This window comes from Phalangium opilio, unplaced genomic scaffold (genome assembly GCF_054372755.1).
Source record: "Phalangium opilio isolate 3A_F unplaced genomic scaffold, DU_Popi_V2 ptg000031l_1, whole genome shotgun sequence".
Taxonomy (NCBI): Eukaryota; Metazoa; Arthropoda; class Arachnida; order Opiliones; family Phalangiidae; genus Phalangium; species Phalangium opilio.
In genome coordinates, this window is record NW_028324158.1 from 13,140,176 (window position 1) to 13,158,593 (window position 18,418).

The 18,418-nt window shown below is 36.1% G+C and overlaps 2 protein-coding genes across 2 annotated transcripts; both read right to left on the reverse strand.

Moving 5' to 3' along the window:
- Positions 1-6,007: 6,007 nt before the first annotated feature.
- Positions 6,008-9,326, reverse strand: LOC149690733 (uncharacterized). The gene is made up of 5 exons (XM_089870835.1): positions 9,087-9,326; positions 8,757-9,008; positions 8,429-8,691; positions 6,290-6,520; positions 6,008-6,223 (listed from the first exon to the last, which is right to left on the reverse strand). Exons 1-5 carry the CDS (start codon positions 9,087-9,089, stop codon positions 6,043-6,045), a joined length of 930 nt encoding a protein of 309 aa, XP_089726961.1. The 5' UTR covers positions 9,090-9,326; the 3' UTR covers positions 6,008-6,042.
- A 2,779-nt stretch (positions 9,327-12,105) lies between these two features.
- Positions 12,106-18,224, reverse strand: LOC149690734 (polycystin-2-like protein 1). Its single transcript, XM_089870345.1, has 16 exons — positions 16,731-18,224; positions 16,420-16,533; positions 15,723-15,850; positions 15,410-15,660; positions 15,121-15,345; positions 14,894-15,056; positions 14,762-14,827; positions 14,469-14,699; positions 14,289-14,410; positions 14,101-14,221; positions 13,925-14,023; positions 13,728-13,858; positions 13,429-13,659; positions 13,218-13,365; positions 13,043-13,153; positions 12,106-12,989 (listed from the first exon to the last, which is right to left on the reverse strand). Exons 1-16 carry the CDS (start codon positions 16,990-16,992, stop codon positions 12,966-12,968), a joined length of 2,427 nt encoding a protein of 808 aa, XP_089726471.1. The 5' UTR covers positions 16,993-18,224; the 3' UTR covers positions 12,106-12,965.
- Between the last annotated feature and the right edge of the window lie 194 nt (positions 18,225-18,418).

Here is an 18,418-nt window from a genome sequence, read left to right on the forward strand (position 1 = left end):
CGAGTTGATTTATTTCTTCATTTTGGTTTCACTCTCAGTTTAAGATAAGTTAAGTTTATCATTACGCCTTTCAATTTAACTTCTAGATTGTTGTTATTAATTGAATCGTTTAATTTTTTTATTAATTAGAAAGACAATATGACCAATAGACGATGTTAAAAATACAGTAAACCGCCGGAAAAAGGTATCGGCATATATGATCCAAGTTAGAAATATTTTTAATTTTTAAATTTATGTCCGCTTTGCAGATTGGTGGGATTATTTCGGTACTCCGGTCTAGCGGGGGTGTGTCCTTACCGCTACTTAACGTTTTAAGTACTTGTTTTTGCTCAGGTGACGTGAAATTACGAACTTTCTTCTTTGGACTTAACTGCGATTAAAATTATAATTATAATTCTCTAGTGACATCGTGACAATTTTTCTCACGGAGAAAACTTACCCTATCCCTAATTTTGACCCAAACCGAGGGTGATTCGGATTTCATAAAATAATACGTGTAATAATACGCCACGGCGTATTCTACCAGGGTCAAGAATACCATATTGACCGATACGAAAAGCCAGACGTCCAAGGCGCTAATGTAGGCGATAGGTGGGAGGGAACTTCGTGATTGGACAACTTGGGTCGCTACCGTCAACCTACAATAATTAATCAGGGTTAAAATTAACAGACCTGGGTCAAGATTACTAATTGACCCCTACAAAGAAGTAACCCCTAGAGTTATCCTAGCTGGTACCGTGTCGACATCCAACCAAAATGACAACCATGATAGAAAGACCACCAAAATACTCGGAATGTAGATATTAACCAATGATGCCATGATGTAACGGTTAAATGTGAAACTGGCCAATAAGGTCGTATAATTTCCTGTAATGTCAAAGGTCATTTTAATAATAGTCGGAGGTGGTTTTATTTTTGGGTCAAGTTTACCGGTTTCCCACGGATCTATTACTTTTGACAGTGATGTTTGAGCTATTGAGAACTGCGGTAAAACTATGTCAGTTTTCAAATCCATGGGCGATTTCTGAACCCAGGTCAGTTCCGCTTGGTCATCGGGGGTCGCGACTAAAGAAAATTTTATTACACTCAACACTTAGGCCTACGTTTTCTGTGAAATAATTGTGCAAGATCCGTACACTTTTCCGAGGGGGTGCTCACTAAAATTACTATTCTTTTTAACCCTCACAAATTCACGCGCGCAGTTTACCTACGTGACCTCTTTAAAATTAAAATTATGTACGTTATTCCATAAATATGGTTTTATTGTTACATTTCTGGCCGCCATTTTTCAAGATAGCGGTGAATTGGACAAATCTTTCTTAGCGCGTTTCTACTATTTAAGACTAAAGTCCCTACAAAATTTCAGTCTTCTAGGTCAAGCGGTTTGGGCTGGACCTTGATTATGAGTCTTACTTAAACTGTTCTAAGTCACGAAGTTTTTTCATTCAAGCTTAATAAGGAACATAATGTTTAATTAAAATGGAAAATACTTAACACAGAGCAATTTTGACGGTACACGTTTGCGTGTCCATTGGGTAAAAATGCAAATCCATAGCGCAGCTTATTTTCAGCAAATACCTGTACACCAAACATAGATTAAAAGACAAAGCAAACCTACAACCGCAATATCTTAATTAAAATATTGTCCGTCGAGCTCATTACGAGAAGCACGCTATGCTTATTTTTTGTTTTCTTTAATGGGGGACTACTTTACCTGGCGGATTTATATATTTGTCCAGTTAATGGCAAGAGTTTGTAGCTTATATTTGGAATGGCCACATCGAATAATCGACCATATTTACTATTTTCGAAAAATATATCGGGTTGCCATAACTTATTGGCCACTTCTTTGGGAAGCAGGATAGGACGATGTCCGAGAAAACTGACGTTTAATTTCAATCGTTGATCCGTCCAGTTTTCGTTAACGATTAAATGAATGTAAAAGTCCTGATTAATTAATTTAATATAATTTAATCAAATTCCGATTAAACCCAAATTTTAATATTTTAAACATTACCATAGTTTCATCATTTAAATCGTAAATATCGTAAATTTGTAAGCCAATTTCGACCTTGACCGCGTGACCTGGAACGCTCAATTCTTTACCACAATTTAAAATGATTAACTTAATGTTAATTAGTTACCATTCCAAGTAGGGACTTTAAAATTTTTATAATCGCAAGGTAATATATTTTCAATTGGATCTTTTTGGGAATTTTCGCACCTTTTTCGATATTTAAATGACATGTATAATATTCTTATCACTATAGTAACCTATGAATTGATGGATCTTATTCTTTCCTTACCTGCCATTATCTTCAGTAGATTCGTAGACTTTAAAAAATCCAAGTAGAAAAATCCACAGCAACATGTCTCGCCTGAAAACCTTCCTTGGGATCAAAAACACTTTCTGGGACAAAATAAGACTTTTATTCCGATTTTTGCACGCTCATTTTAGAAAGTATTTAAATGTAAAAACAGCGTTCCCCGTCTTTTAAGTAAATTGGAAAAATTTCGCTTTCAAAACACGTGCTGTCCGAGTACTGGCCTTACTTAATCTGTCCTGAAATTGTACAGTGTAGAGTTTTGCATAACGTTTAACGATCTGTTTTGTCACGCGAAATACCTACTACAATATATTCCTATTATTTTGCCCCAATCTTAATTTTACGGTCGACTTCAAGTACAAGAATTTATTTTTATACCCCAAGTACTTATTCAGGGTTCAAACGAACCTGGAAATATCAGGGAAATAAAATTGTTCAATAGAAATTTAGGTGAAAACTCAGTTAAATTTATAATTTTCTATAGTAAAAGTCTGGGAAATTAAGGAAATTTGTGAGGCTTGAGTAAGTTTGCCCTGAATAAACACAAACACACCATCAGTTACTAGGTGATCTTGCACCTGGAAATACACGGAAAAAACCTGGAAATATCAGGGGAAATACACTGGAAAAAACCTGGAAATATCAGGGGAAATACACGGGAAAAAACCCTGGAAATCTCAGGGAAATCGGTACGAACCCTGTTAATATTTGTAACTTTTCTACGTGTAGTTCATTCGTGGGCTACGAATCATTATTTATTCAATTAGCTTTTGAATGTTATTTATTAGCCACTCATGAATACTATAAATTATAAGGTATCTCTTCGGTCACAGGAATGAATATCAGCGTAATTACATATTCATGGGTGAATTAAATAAATTGAAACACTTTATTGTGTGTATACGATTCGGTTAGTGGACACAAGTTTATTTTCAATTGGGAAAAGTTACAATTTTGTTCTCGTGTCTTGTTGTTGGAACCAGGAATGCATACAGCTACTAGGAATCTTTGTGCGCCCCCATATATCCTGTGGTAATTTCAAGGCGAGTTTTGTCGGCCGGCCATCAGAACATAATATGCTAGTTCTTCCAACAAAATCCTCCGAAATACTTTGATTAGTCTAGCTCATTAGGCTAGATATATTGAGAAAATGACTACGCTAGGATTCCCATTAACTGTATTTATTCCTGTTGGAACCCATTGATCTCTCGAGGGTTAATATTTATTATGGTTAGCTCGAGAATCGATAAAATGTTTTATTTCGTCGCGGACAAATCGAGCCGTTCTAAAAGCGTATTGGAAGATACTCGGAATCGAAAGATTCAACCATAAACTCAAAAATCCCCCAACGTAGAATAATACCTCCACGTCCTAAACAGTAATTAAGAAAAATTTATAATTAGCCTCTATTACTTCAACCTTAAAAAGAGACCCTCTTCTATGAAAATACCTTGATTTGAGGTTTATGTTCGTAATGCATGATTTCAAGTCGGTTCATTGTGCATCTGAAACTTAATTCCTTTCTGTACGAGTACACATTTTAATTAGGATTAATCAACTAGGGTTAATTTTATAACTTACTCTTTAAGTTTGCTTATACCCTAAATTAAAGTTAATCAAGGTTAATTTGAATCATTCAGAGATTAATTAATTATTTAATCTTACGTTATCTTCGTAGAGAAAATCGGCAACCATTTCATAGTCAAAAGTCTTGATTCTGAGTAAAAAGCAATTATCGGAAATTAATTAAGTTATCAAATGCTGCTTATTAACTTACGAACAATCCGTACGACATAATTTTTTGCATTTATCGTATTCCTTATCTTTCATATCGTTACATCTATGCTTTATGAAATAAATTAAATTTAATTGAGATATATATAATTAAACCTTGATTAATGGAATACCTGATTAATTTTCCCCGCGCATTTATTGCCGTGTTGAAATATGGGTAGTTTATTGGCGATGCAACCGCAATTGCGAAGGGAAGCGTTTCGAAAACATTCCAAGAAGCAATTCTGTTGCATTTTATTTAAATTATTTTTTAATCGAACAAAATTAATTATAATCAATTACTTCCATGCTGAGTGGACCACTTCCGCCATTTTTATACCAATCGTGCGTATAATTTCGGCAATTAGTTTGATAGGGTGGTTTGAGAAATTTAATTTCCTTCTATAATATACATATATAGTTTTAATTGCATGTATGTCCTTAATTAAGCAACTAATTAATCACCGGGATTTGATTACCAATGAAAAATGAACTGAATAATACATCCCGGGTCTCATTAAAACTTTTTCCAACGTTCTAAACGGTATCTCTTCGGGGCTATGTATGTACAATTCCGCCAAATGTTGTTCCCTTAATTGCAGGTAACTTTCGGGGGAGTTAAAATGCAAATTTCCATAAAAAGCTGCGCGAGAAAATGACTTAAATTTCACGCTTAATTAACTTAAACATGTATTAATTCTTACAGAAGGTATTGTCATAAATTAATTTGTCAAAGTCCGGTTTTGTCCAGCAAGTGTTGAGACCGTAACAACTGCGATTTGACCAAAAGAAGTCGTTTTTGTTTCTGTAGAAATTTGGTTAGAAACTTTAATATTGTTGTGATAAATATTACCCGAGGGGTAAACAACTTAGTTTTGCGTTTGTTAAACTCAAGTGGCTTACCCCTTCCCTTTAATTGTTTAATAAAATATCTTTCTTACTCTATTGGAAACTGATCGAATTTGACAGCGTCTAAAATCATTATGAATGAGGACGAATTCAACTGACTTTCCAAAGATCTCAAAGTTTCAAGGTCTAAATTAACAAGTAATTTTCTAGCCTTCTCCATCTAGAAGTGGCGACGTAAAATATTAATTACAAATATTTAAATTAAAAAAAATTAAACTGACCAGTTCGTTGTTAGTTCTAGTATGACATCTATCTTTTTTCAAAAAATTGCAAAATTTGGCCCTATCGAAACTTTATACGTAATTAAACATTTAACTCTAAATTAAAACCTCTTAAACAAATGAATACTTACCTGTATTTAACTTTGCATAATGTAAAACCGGGTGATTCAATTGTCATAGGATTGTCGATGTAAATATCAACGGTTGTCGAGAATTGCAAATACAATTGGATGTAAGCTATGTTTTGATACATACAAATTGCAAAGCATATTGTTAAAAAAACGCTTCTACAGACGGTACCCCATTTAATTTTATCACAACTTCGTCGCTTTTTCGCCCGTTTTCTAACGTATTCCATTGTTATTTGACTGGAACTTTGAAGTTTTTTCGACAAAGTATACTGGATCATTTCTTAAAAGTTTCTTTCCTTAACCCATTAATTCTTAACTGTCTACCGTCTTAGGCGCTTTCTCAACAAAATGGCGAATTATTCGCGGTCTGCGAGAATTGATATTCGATAATTTATGTATGGCAAGATGTATTTGACGTATCTTCCAGTGCCTAAAGACTTAAGTACAATTTCCCACGATGGGGAGAAAAATTCCCACGCTTTAACATCTGTCGTTTTCAGAAAACAATATTGTAGGTGTGCATATTAAAAAGACTTAAATAGTACCCTAGCCGTTCGCAACGATTTTATTAGTTTTTTCATTTAAATAATATTTATTTATTTATTTATTATTATAAATAGTTTAAATTTTTAAAAATTCGGTGGTGGTGATGATGAAGCCTTTTTGTTTCTTCTTTGAAGTTTAAACTTTAACCGTGTTGGGAATATGACATACGCAACAAGATGGAAAGATGAACTGCGACATAAATGGACCTTTGTACGGGTTGATGGGGTCAACTACCAATAAAAATTGGGTGTTGTACCGCTGTTGACAAGTGGCGTGGTAACATGGTGGAATGAAATTGCAAAATGCCCCGTCGTACCTTAAGATTTAAATCGATTTATTAATAACGAAGAATAGTACTTAAAGGCTAATTGCATTTCGTTACCTGCAAACAATTTCTGTGACGTATTGTTGGTACTGTTCCGTATTGATTACCACGAGCCATTTTCCATTGGTATTCTTAGCCCAACCGGGCCTAATTACCCTCGTTAATGAATCGCAGACCAAAGTTCCTTGAGATGATTCCGCCATTTTGGGTAGTTTGGACGTTTTTAAGTCGCGAAATAGCTTCTCCAGGGGCCATTTTAAGTACTTGGTCACTTGGGTCACGACGTCCCTGAAAAGAATTGATTTTTAACATCAAACATTTATTTAAATATAAGAGAATAAGATAGAACATTCTACGGTTTTCAAGTTCAAATTGACCTTTAGAATACAGAAATTTAAATATTCCAATCACGTTGGTAGATGCAAAGTGACACAAGATTTTGGCTAAATTTTAATTTATTTTTTCCTGGTATCTATTTGAGCGTGTAGTTGCTAGCATATGGTTAGGCCTAAGTCCGTGACATCTAATAATAATGTTGTTTTTACACCGTGAAGATTGTACTTTTCGCCAGTCGATAAGCCCCAGTTAACGCGCTCGCTTATACGCTTAAAGTCAGCGAGTTACAAGCTTCGATTATTCCAAACACGATTTTTGACGTGCAAGCATTTAGGGTTACGGTTTTGATTTATTCGGAGCAGCCCTAATTAAAGAATTAGAAAATGCATCGTTTTTGATGTTTTTTCTTCTAGTTCTTTCAAAGTCAGAAGGTAAAAGAGGGTTAGATAGTCTCTGAGCGGCGTTGAAAATATAATTTTGGGATAAACCGCTGACTGAGTATATCTATAATCATAAGTTTATAAGTGATATGTTCCTTCCACAAGTATGACACTTCCTATGCTTAGTAATGATAGAGATTTACAGCTCGAGCTAGTTCTAGTAGAAAAGACGGAAGCGAGAATTGAAGTCCTACACTCGGTTAATTAATTTTGCAGTCCATCTCCCCCTATTTAGTATAAGTACTAAGCCTTTGACTGCTATAAAACCAGGCCTCCCTCGCTTTATCTCGAATCTATGACCTACTTCATGCACTTCATAACAAGCTCCAGTTTCTAAGTTACCAGTGACAAACTTATGGAACATATCTTATGCTATAATATATCAAATAATTAAATTATATTTAATCGCTTTTTTGATAGAATTCGCTGAATTAATTATTTTTAATCTGATTATAATCCGTTTATTTATAACTCTTTGGTTATTTTTTTTATTATTATTTTTCTATAAATATAAATATATCGATTAGTTTGGGAAACCGTTTTTCCTAACCCTATTGTTATTATTATTATTACTACTACCAGAAGAAAATATTTTCTTCTGCTACTACTTTTTTCTGAGTATTGTTATCGAAATTCAATAGAGGTATATAAAAACAGAACCGCTTTATAAATAAAATATTTTACATTCCTTAATCATCTGCATGCGGGGAAGGTTTGGCACGCTATTCCCTATACACGTAAACGATTTGACTTGATTGATTTTGCCTTTAGAGTCCGTTCATAACTGACTTCCCGCCCCTTCCCCCGGGCCCCGAAATGAGAAAATTACCTTAAAACTTTCTCAAGAACCTATAGATCTTCATTTTTGAAAATGTCAGAACATTGATAAGAAATAAATTGCAAGAAAAAGAATGAAAAAATACTCTAGAACTAGTTTGCGGTTCGAAATAGCTTTTTTTCGGAATCAGCTGACCATCACGTTCGAACTCTAGCACCGCCCTGGACTATTTTATCAATACCTCTCATGTCATTAGGAGAGAGAGAGAGAGACTTGTTGTTTGCAATTGTCTATCGGTTCCTCGCGGTAAAAATGACTTCAGGAACCGATAGTTCCATTTAGGTATTTGTTTTTGCCAGTAATACATAGAGCTACTAGGAAGCATCACGTAGACATTTTCTCAACGTATCTAGGCGGGTTTATGGGTAACTTTACCTCGCGAATAATCTAACGTTGCACCTTGCGCGCGCGTGACCTCGCGTTGATATCAACTAATGAAATCGCGTCTAGAAAGACGTCAGAGTTGTGAGGCATGACGTGTAGGTCTGTAGCCCGGCCCACAAAACCCGCGTAGATGTTAACTAGGGAGATATGGGGGCACAAATATACCTATTCGATGTATGAATTCTTGGTTTTACTTACTGTGGGTAGTCCTCCTTGTAACTGCAGTAGTACCGCCCTGATTCGGCGCATCTGGGTGGTTTAAACGAACCAGCCGTACTTGATTCCTCCTCGTAGCTATGTTCGGGTGAATCTGGTCCTACTTCTTCACTAGCTAAGGCAGCTGCTTGGGGTAAAGGTAACTGAGGGGGCGGAGGAGGGTTATGCGCTATGCGAGGGACAGTGTACTTTGGTCCTGGACGGCCATTCTGCTCTTCCTCCATCTTGCTGCTCCATTCCGTCACCTAGGGAATGGAAGGAAGAAAGGTCAAGAGGTGATCCCTCAAAATAGTTGTAGGGTCAAATTTACTTTGAATAATTGTTGCTGTTTTCTCTCGTCGACGCTGGTTGGGTGATGGGTTGAACCGGCCGTCCAATGTTCGTCCCAATCGCTGCTACTAATTTTAGGGGAATATACGGTGGCACTTCGGGGCATCATGGTGCCATTTGGGAAGTAATTATGGTTGGGATGGACGCTACGATGTTGTTGTTGACTTTGACCAGGGCTTGAGATTATGGCCACTAAGGAAGCCACCCCGCAAATGAACAAGGGTTGCCGAAACTAATAAGGGAATCATAATTACAACTAATGAACATATAATCTTTAAGATTTACAAATCCCATTTGGGCTATAACTTACCATAACGAAACGTCTTGTGAAAAGTATAAGAAATCCTTAAAAAGCACACGCAATTGAAGTTAAATCCTTTTTTCCAATCAAAACTTTCGCATTTCTTTGACGATAAATATTAATCCAACAGTGTTCCTAAAATACCTCAGATGTAAATTAATAAATCCGACTTGTCGTCCCGAAATCTTCCGGAGAAATGAATCTCGGAACGTCTTCCCTCTCTACCTAAGTACAAACTTATCTTTTCCTTCTATAGAAAACTAGAATTAGTTTTAACTTCCCCATCCCTACCTGTAGGCCCTATAGTTCCGCCTATACCCGTAGTCGCGGTCACGTGACTCTTTAAGAGGAACCACCGTGAATTAACGAGAATTATACAAAACTCCTTGGGCGCTCTCTCGCTTCTCGCATCAGTGGTCACTCAAAAGATTCCCCCGAATGAGATTGATTCGATTTTGAAGGACGGAGAATCACCCTTGATTAATTTTAATGAGGTAGACCGCGTATGAATACCTAAATAAATTTTGTAACGGGCCTCATTCTGAATGGTTATTCAACCGGCAAGTACTGTACTTTTTTAAAGTGTTAGAAAACGGATCTATCCAACGAATTATTCGATTTAATTTTGTAATTCTTCATAATAAATTTATATGGGAAATTAGGACGATTGGAGGTTTTTTTTATATAAAATGGGTTGATTTTAAATATTGTATTATTAAACTTAATTCGTATCCTGAAGTTAATTTTAGTTTAATTTTATTGTATTGAAATAATAACCTCTTGAAGATACTACGATAATTTACTTTATTTGATATAAAATTGGGTGCTATTGAATTTTAAATATTTTTATTAGATAACTTCTGGAAGATTCAGGTATAATTTATTTCTGTTTTTATTATAGGAAGGTCAAAATTATACACATTTTTAAAAACAAAAATGGGTTAGCTATTTTGATTGTTTGTTAACAACTGCTTTTGGATACAATTTTTGATTGTTTATAACAACAATTTTGTTTGCAGTAATTCTATTTATTCAGAAAATATTAGAATACATATTTTTTGTTGTAATAATTAAGTTGTCGTAAATCAAGGTTAGTAGGGCCTTTTTCATTCAAGGTGATTTATTGGTTGATATTCTTCGAGAGAAAACCGAATATGTGCTCTTTAATTTCCTCTTAGATGAAAAACATTGTGGTGGTTCTTTACGAAGGAAGCGGTGCTGCGGGTATCTGTCATATTTCCGTGACCACAGTCCTTTTAAATCATCCTTGCATGTCCCCGCTATTACGAAGACCTTTTCTCTCCTGGTCTAAAACAAAATGGATTTTCAATGACAACCTTGCCCTTAATCTCTTTACGTCTAAGCCCTTCTGTATATCATTACTACGTCTATTTTTATAGACTCAAATTTCATTAATTAGCATGGGTGCGACTCACTTGTGTTTACAGTTTATAGAGTCCCAATTAAGCATTGAATAAAATTGAGGAGTTTCAGGGTTGTAGCCTGGACTATAGGGTTGTATTAAAGCTGGGAGTCCCTGGGTTGTGGGACTGCACGATTGTATAAAAGTTGGTTGGGGGGTCCCAGGTAGGTTGGATTGCAAGATTATTTAAAAGTTGGTTGGGGGTCCCAGGTAGGTTGGATTGCAGGATTGTATAAAAGTTGGTTGGGGGTCCCAGGGATTTAGGACAGCGGGATTGAATTGAAGTTGGGGGTTCCAGGGATTTAGTGCTATAGGATTAAATAAATGTCGGGGGTCCATGGGAATTATTAATTCTGTTGGGGAACTCGTGGGAATAGCTGATTGCGTCAAAGTTTCTCACGTAACTCTATCCTGAATCCCGGCTTGATTTTCTTTAAGGTGTTTTACGATCAACACTTAAAATTACACCTATTCAAGCGTATCATTTAGAATGGGTTAAAGTTGTTAAACTTTTAATTGAGACTAATAGTTTTAAGCGCTAGAAAATTACTTGATATCCGTATACCATAAATAACGAAAATATTTTGTACCAGGAAGAGATCTTATTTTTTAGGTCTAATCCTCGACAAAGATCTAAACTTGAAAGTCAAGCCGATATCGTTTATAGAATTTACAACATGTCAAGTATAAAAATTAAGAACAGGTTTTATCATGGAAAGGCCCGACGTAATTCTTTCAATCTTATTTGGAACTTACTTTTAAAAGCTTAAAAGCCTCGTTTAGATCCTTTCCTAGATTGCGAGTTAGTTTAACTTTAGCTTTAGCATACATAAACGCTTGGCTAAACACTTTAAAATATCAACGTTAAAACAAGTTTATTAGAAAATTAAAACTTTGAAATTAAAAAATAAAAAATAAAAAATAAATTTATTTTTTCAATTAAGTTAAAAAAAAAAGAAATATTTATGGAAATAATGTCCCATATTTAAGTTATATTATTAAATAATAATTTGTTTACTACGCTTAACATAACAAAAGGGTTAAGTATTTGTTAAACGTTAATGTTTTGTTTGTTTGAGTTTTCGATAAATATAGATTTTCGCAAAACAAAAAGAAAATAAAAATTATTTTAGGGGGATGTAAATATTACTCGCGCGCAATTCCAAGTTCCGTTTGGAGGGAATAAACCACTGATTCGTTCCTCCTAAGCGGAACAGTAATTTTCGGTGTTAAGAGATATAAAAAACAATCGCCAAAAATTATTTCTGTGTCAAACGTAACGTAACGCTAACCATCGATTAACAAAGCGTGAAGATGCGGCTGCTAATTTGGGGCTATCGAGAAAGTTTCGTTGAGATCATTTTATTCTCTTAGATTTCACTAAAAAAAATAAGATCGTGTAGTCTTTAAGTAGCTTGATTTGCCCTAAATTAGATACCTTTATAGTCTTTAAGCGGCTTGCAGTTAGCGAGAAAAATAACTTTAAGATCGTGTAGTCTTTAAGTACCTTGGTTTTGCTCTAAATTATTAAATACCTTTATAGTATCTGAGCGGATTGTAGATTCCTAAGAAAAATAACTTACTGAACTTTGAAAGATAAGGCCATTTAATTTTTTTAAGTTTTATTTTTAATTGAATCACACTAATTACATCGTATCTCGAAAAAAAAACTTTAAATTTATGGTGAGATTACATTTACAATATCGGTTGTTTTTAAATTACAATAAATTGTTTTTTTTTTGAAAAAAATAATATAACATTTTTTTTTAAATAGTATCTTTAATGTTAAAAAATATTTGGGTCGAAAATAATGACAATTAGTTTTTTTTTTAATTTTCTTATTGATAGTTATGAGATTCGCAATTTATTTATTTATTTATTTTTATACAACACTAATTTACGTGATATCTAAATCTCGAGATTCCAGTTTTTGATATTCGTTTAAATTCACAAAATATTGTTTAAACAATAAAGAGGATTGATTATAGCAAAATTCTCACGCAAACTTTGAATCAAAAAAATATTAATTTAAAATCAAGTTCGTATTATTGTTTTGTTTTGACTAGCATATAAATATTTCAAACTCGTGACCAAAGTTAATACTTTAATCAAACTCAAAAATATAATATAATATAAAAATAATAAATTACTAAGGACCTAGTTTAAAACAACACAGTGACGTACGGTTTGGTCCCTTCTTAGCTTGCAACGGAGAATATCTCCAAGTGCACGTATTACATATTTCTTTAAGTATTCGCCACATAATATCACGTTTTAGTTATAACTATAGTTTATATTTGAGATTTAACAAGAGAAAAATATCTATATTTGAACCCTTATTTTTAAGCTACCGGTTTAATTTTGTACATTTATTCTACAATTAGCTACTGTAAGGGTTTTGTCTTTAATCTATTTAAGTCTAGCACCAAATTGAATTAATGTTCAACAAATGAATTAGGTTTAGTTTATGTTCCACTGTGAGGGAGTTTCTGAAAAGGGGTTTATTTAGATTTAATCGTTGAAGGTCAAAAGGTTATCTTACCATTAGAGCTTGGGGTGAATTAAGAGATGCCTCCGAATCCCATCTTTGCAACTCCTCTCTGACCCTCTTCTCCATTTCTTGACGTTTCCCCCTGTCATCTAGGCCATTGTTCTGTTACAAAGGTCAAACGGTCAGATTATAAGTCTTATAGATCTAGGGATATTGAGTACTTTACCTGGTTGACGCTATCCAAAATCTTATTCATGTTATCGCGGCGTTTAGTTTTGGCCCTTTCCATGGCTTCCATCTTGACCAGGACGGCGTCAATCTTGGAGACGATACTCCCGATGGAATGTTCCATACGATCCACGCGTCTTGATAAGCTGTTAAAGGATAATTACTTAAACGCAATTACATATCCTTTACGTTTTAATGCCGTTACTTACACGTTGAAATCGTCAAGGGACACTCCGGGTCCGCTATGATGTTCTTCGGCGGCCGAATCGGGTCTGTCGAACTGTCCAGTTCCTTCTTTCTTTATTTCCCAGTCCAGTTTATTGCGTTCGCCTTCCAAATCGGAGAACATTTGTTGCATTTCATTTTCATCCAGTTCCAAATTGCCGTCCAAGTCGTACTTGGCGAAGACCATGTCGATTTCCATGTCCGAAAAGTTTTGCCTGAAATTTAATTTAAAGTAGATTTAAAAAACTCGTGGCATTCTGAGTATGTTGACAGTTTTACTTACTCCTTCAGCTTCTTTCTGACTTCGTCGTAAGTTAGTTTCTTATCACCATCGGAATCAGCCATCTTCAAGGCGTTTTCCATGTTCTTGAGATGGTCTCTTTTGCCCAGTTTCGTCAGAATGTTATTGTATCCCTAAAAATGAATGAAACGAATGACCATCATTAAGTCATACCGGAAATTAATTTATTCAATCAATACCTTCTTGAAATAATCGCCAATTTCGAACTCATTCTTTTGGTTGGCAATCTCTTCTTTGACCTCGGCGTAAGTGTCGTTGATAATTGCCAAGAACATGTTCTACGATTTGAAACAGCCCCCAATGTAATCGTGCTAACCAATTAAAGAATACTAATTTCAGACCTGCCATTACTTACCATCAAAACGAAAAATACGAAGAACACAAAACTAAGGAAATACAAAGGTCCCAAAACTCTGTTGGCCGCTTCCAAATCAGTGAAACTGAAGTCACCCAAGATCAGTCGTAACAGCGTGAAACTGTCGGGTGTAATTGCACGCGATTAGGACAGTTCTCGAGCAGGTATTTTTTGAGTACCATTCTTACATAGTGCGAGTAAATGATCGGTAATCGTTTATTTGGGTCCCGAAGAGCAAGTAGCCCAGTTGGGCAAAGGCGAAGAACACAATGAAGAACATAACGGCGAAACCAGCCACGTCTTTGGAACACTGAAAGGTAATTTAAGTACTTAGTTAATGTTTAAAGCGACTGAAGTAATCGCTTTACCCTGGATAATGTTGAGGAGAGTTGCGTCATAGTTTTGTTGAAACTAATATATTTGAAAATCTTAACCCAAGCGAAGAAAACGGCAATTGCAACCATGTTATTAAATTGCGTTTGCCAAAAACCTAAAAACTCAAAATCAGCGAAAATGTCCGGATTTTCCAGTAAACCCCGAAGTAAGCTATCGACCATCATGGTTCGATAAACGCTAAAACATATGCAGATCAAAGAAATCTAAAAATAGATCATCAAAGGTCAAAGGTGCGTCAGCCTAAAATAACTCTATCAATCCTTACGAAAATAACTGTCAGATCCAAGATATTCCAGACGGATTTAAAGTAGGAACATTTGTTGTTTCTAATCTGGATTAAAATAATGAATTAACTTCGTTTTACCTAGATTGCACTAGAGGGACACTCCCGAGATACCTCAATTGCTTCTTCAATGCAGTAATAAATAATGAACAAAACGAATAGCCCCTCGCAACCCATGACGAAGAAGTCCATGGTGGTGACGTAACGAATTAGTTTAACGGTACGGAATGTCCAAGAGGTTAACATGCCGCCCGTTGCTGGAAACTCGAACAAAATTCTGAAATATCCAAAAAAGGTAATTTTGTTATAAATATCAAATTGTTTTGCTTAATTAAGCGTACTTGACGATGCAAAATAGATTTAAGTTCGCGTTGTAAGTGGTAAAGTCGAGGAAGACGGCCCTGGTAGCTCTGGACACCCATAAATTGTCGTATAATTCTTTCACTCTTTCTTTGGCAACCGCTTTCGTGATTCCCAGGTCCATAAAGGACCCGGCTCCGCTGTAACTGGCTAATAAACCCCAATGGTTCGAGCCGTTCATCTGCTTTTCGGTGTGGTAAAACCATCTAGGGTTGAAGTTACCAGTCTTAGAGTTAGTTCTCCTTACGTTGATACTTGTTTCAATCTTACGCGGAGCCATTCATGAGTCCAAATGGACTCGGGTCTTCAATATGAGGGGAATAGTGATTGTAACACTGGGCGATGGCGCGTTTGAAATCCTCGTGTACTTTGCAAGAATCATTCAGGACCCTAAGTTGTCTCAACCTGGGCGAGCCCAGAAGTCGGTTCTCGAATAGAATGTTCCTGTCGTCCGGGGTAGTTACGTTGCTGTTGTACCAGTGTTCCCAGTATAGCCCGTCCACCATGGCTGATTGGGCGAACTGGTAGGCACGATACGTATAGGTTAATAGAGGTCACGGGTCAAGAGTAAAGTGTCACGTACCCCCCAGAAATCGTTCATTTGCGTCGATGTTTTGACGGATGCGCCGTTCGGAAAGGTTGAATCGAGGAAGAGTTCGCTCAGCACTTTCGTTTGATAGTACATGTTTGGACTTGCCATTCCAAACGTTACTAATTGCATTAAGTTTATTAATTAAAGTTCGAAAGAACATTTCATCAAGTCACTCATAAACTATAATTTATATCTTTTTTAAATATGGAATGGGAATCCATTAAAACCAATTGCATCACAAAATTGGTAAAAGTATTTAAATACGTGACGTACTTAAGGCTAATTAAACTTTCATATTTGGCACAGATTTCGAACTCCATTAGCTAATTATACTTGTGGTCAACAAGCGTGACCGAAACTCTAATCAGTACATTGTTACATTTTCTATATATAGCTAATTTACTTGACCATGGTCAGATTTATTGGGGATAAAACTGACCACACCCAAGTTAATCGCTGACCAAAAATAATGCCAAGGACTACCGTTTGCGCAGTTTTCACGCTCCAGTAGTCTGACCAACGGAGTGGTCACGCTTGGACACGCTAAGCTGAACTTTTAGATATCCCGAAATATCTTCTTCATTAAATTAATTTCTCTTATTTGAGAGATTAATCGAAGAAGTCCATTAATGGAAGTATGATAGGACATAGTTTAATTACGGGATTCTTTGTTGTCGCAAATACTTACGAACGCACAGGATGGTCAGGAACACGGAGTAAACTAGAAGTTCCCTCAGTGTTGTCCTGACTATCCATTCTCTGTCCTCGATTCCTTTTTTCATTTGACGTGTTGACCAGAGCCCTGCGATCATTACAAATACCACCAATTACTCTACAATAAGGTTTCCTAACCTCCAGGGTATTTGTGCCATACAAATTTAGGTGTAGGTACATACAACAATGCGTCAGACTTTTTAAAAAACCACCCCAAGCAATTTTTGAAGGGTATAACCAACCTATTATGGTTTGGGTAGCCTTAAGTAATAAAGACATATTTACCCCGAATTCCTCTGGTGAAAGAGTGCCAACATCCAGATCTTTCTGGTTCGGGTACGACATCAGATTGGGCGTTTGTCGCAAACTGGACATCGTCCCTTTCGAAAGCTTCCAAATCCCTGACGCTACCATCAGGGACATTCTCATCAGCGGTGGTCCAAGCTGTTGGTGTTCTCCTACCCATTTGACTCCCGCGTCCGCTTAAGACGCTGATGGGTCTTCCACTCTGCGCCCGTTCCGCCAAGTTACTCGCTGGGTTACTCATGATAACGACTGACTCGTCAATGAAGTTGTTTTTTTCGTTTTCGTTTAGTTTAATTTCGATTAAATTAAGTAAGGATGAAACTTAAATAGATATACTCGAGAGAGAAACAATGGTTTCAAAAGTCTTTTCAAACTTAAACCCGCATCTTTACTCGCAAGTCGGTTGGTTAATTTCAGGAGTTGTTAGCGGTTTGGTTCCGAAAAACGGAATGACAATCCGCAGCGTTGGGTTTGGTGCCTTTCTGCTCAGAGTCGTAGTGGTGCGGTGTCAAGTTACCCAATGTTCCCGTCCCCTTTCTCCCCCCTTCTCTCTCTGTGTAATATATCCAAGCTCATATCGTTGTATCAATCCCAATTCCAGTATGCAATGAGTACTTGTATTGTCTCCGGCAAAGATATTACGAGGAGTGTTTAGAACAATCTAGGTTGTGTTGAGGGTTCATTATGAGATGGACTCGCTAGAGTATGGGAGTCTAGGGAGATTTCAAGGGAAAGTGACACCAAAGTTTGTTTAATTAATAATATCAGAAGTACTTCCTGAAAATTCTTAAAATTTAATAACAAAATAACAAACAAATTTCCAGTATCTCGGGATCCTATTAATTAATACAGAACATTCTATTCAAGTATTGGTAACGAAAACCCAGTTTTTATACTATCCCTTTAATGGCTATAACACCCACGCATGTTTCCGACCAGAAGTTTTTTAACTTCCCCTTTTATTATGTCCCCCCTTGGTTCCTTCCAGGCGGAACACGAATGTCCCCTACTTAAACTCCGCCCGAATTCTTCGCCGGAACTAACTCTCTCTACAAGTACATACACACACACACACAAATGTCCTCTCAATAATCAGAATAAAATATAAACGCGAGATACATTCACTTTCCATCATCGATTTGCTTCATAAAAGCCTAAATTTTAGGGTCATAGTTTCAGATTTTTCATTTGTTTTCGATACAAATTAAGTACTTGTAAAATACTTCCATCGGAAATATCTAGCGTGTGCCGGAAGTTTCTTGTGTCCGGTTTAAGAAAATCGTTACCCTCCTCCTTAACCCAGGACACTGGTCAAGTACCTGATGACCCGATTGACCTTAATGTTTTTGTTAAACCACAATGGTTTTTTTAAAACGCCCATTGACGTGACTTGAATTTGGTCATTGACCATCGACTAATGACCACTCAGTAATGGGGCGGGAGCAATATTGGCTTCAGGTCGCAACCCCTGGTGAAATAAACGCGCGTTATCACGAGGCTTAATTGATGTGCGCCCACGTGCCTTCGGGCTCTCGTATTACGCAATCTCTTTAAATCTCGCGCGCCAAATTTTTCCACGTGGTATTTGCACGTGGGTTTGTCTTATCTAAAAAATAGTTCCCGCTATGATAGAAAAATATGAAATTTGAATCTTCTTCAATTCAATC

Coding starts and splice junctions, on each gene's coding strand:
- LOC149690733 (XM_089870835.1), bottom strand. Junction 6,521..8,428: donor TACAAGGAGGACTACCCACA/GTAAGTAAAACC, acceptor AATTCTTTTCAG/GGACGTCGTGACCCAAGTGA. Junction 6,224..6,289: donor GTCACAGAAATTGTTTGCAG/GTAACGAAATGC, acceptor TTAAATCTTAAG/GTACGACGGGGCATTTTGCA.
- LOC149690734 (XM_089870345.1), bottom strand. CDS start 16,992: ATGAGTAACCCAGCGAGTAACTTGGCGGAACGGGCGCAGAGTGGAAGA. Junction 15,851..16,419: donor CCTGACCATCCTGTGCGTTC/GTAAGTATTTGC, acceptor TAATGCAATTAG/TAACGTTTGGAATGGCAAGT. Junction 13,366..13,428: donor TCCCTTGACGATTTCAACGT/GTAAGTAACGGC, acceptor ATCCTTTAACAG/CTTATCAAGACGCGTGGATC.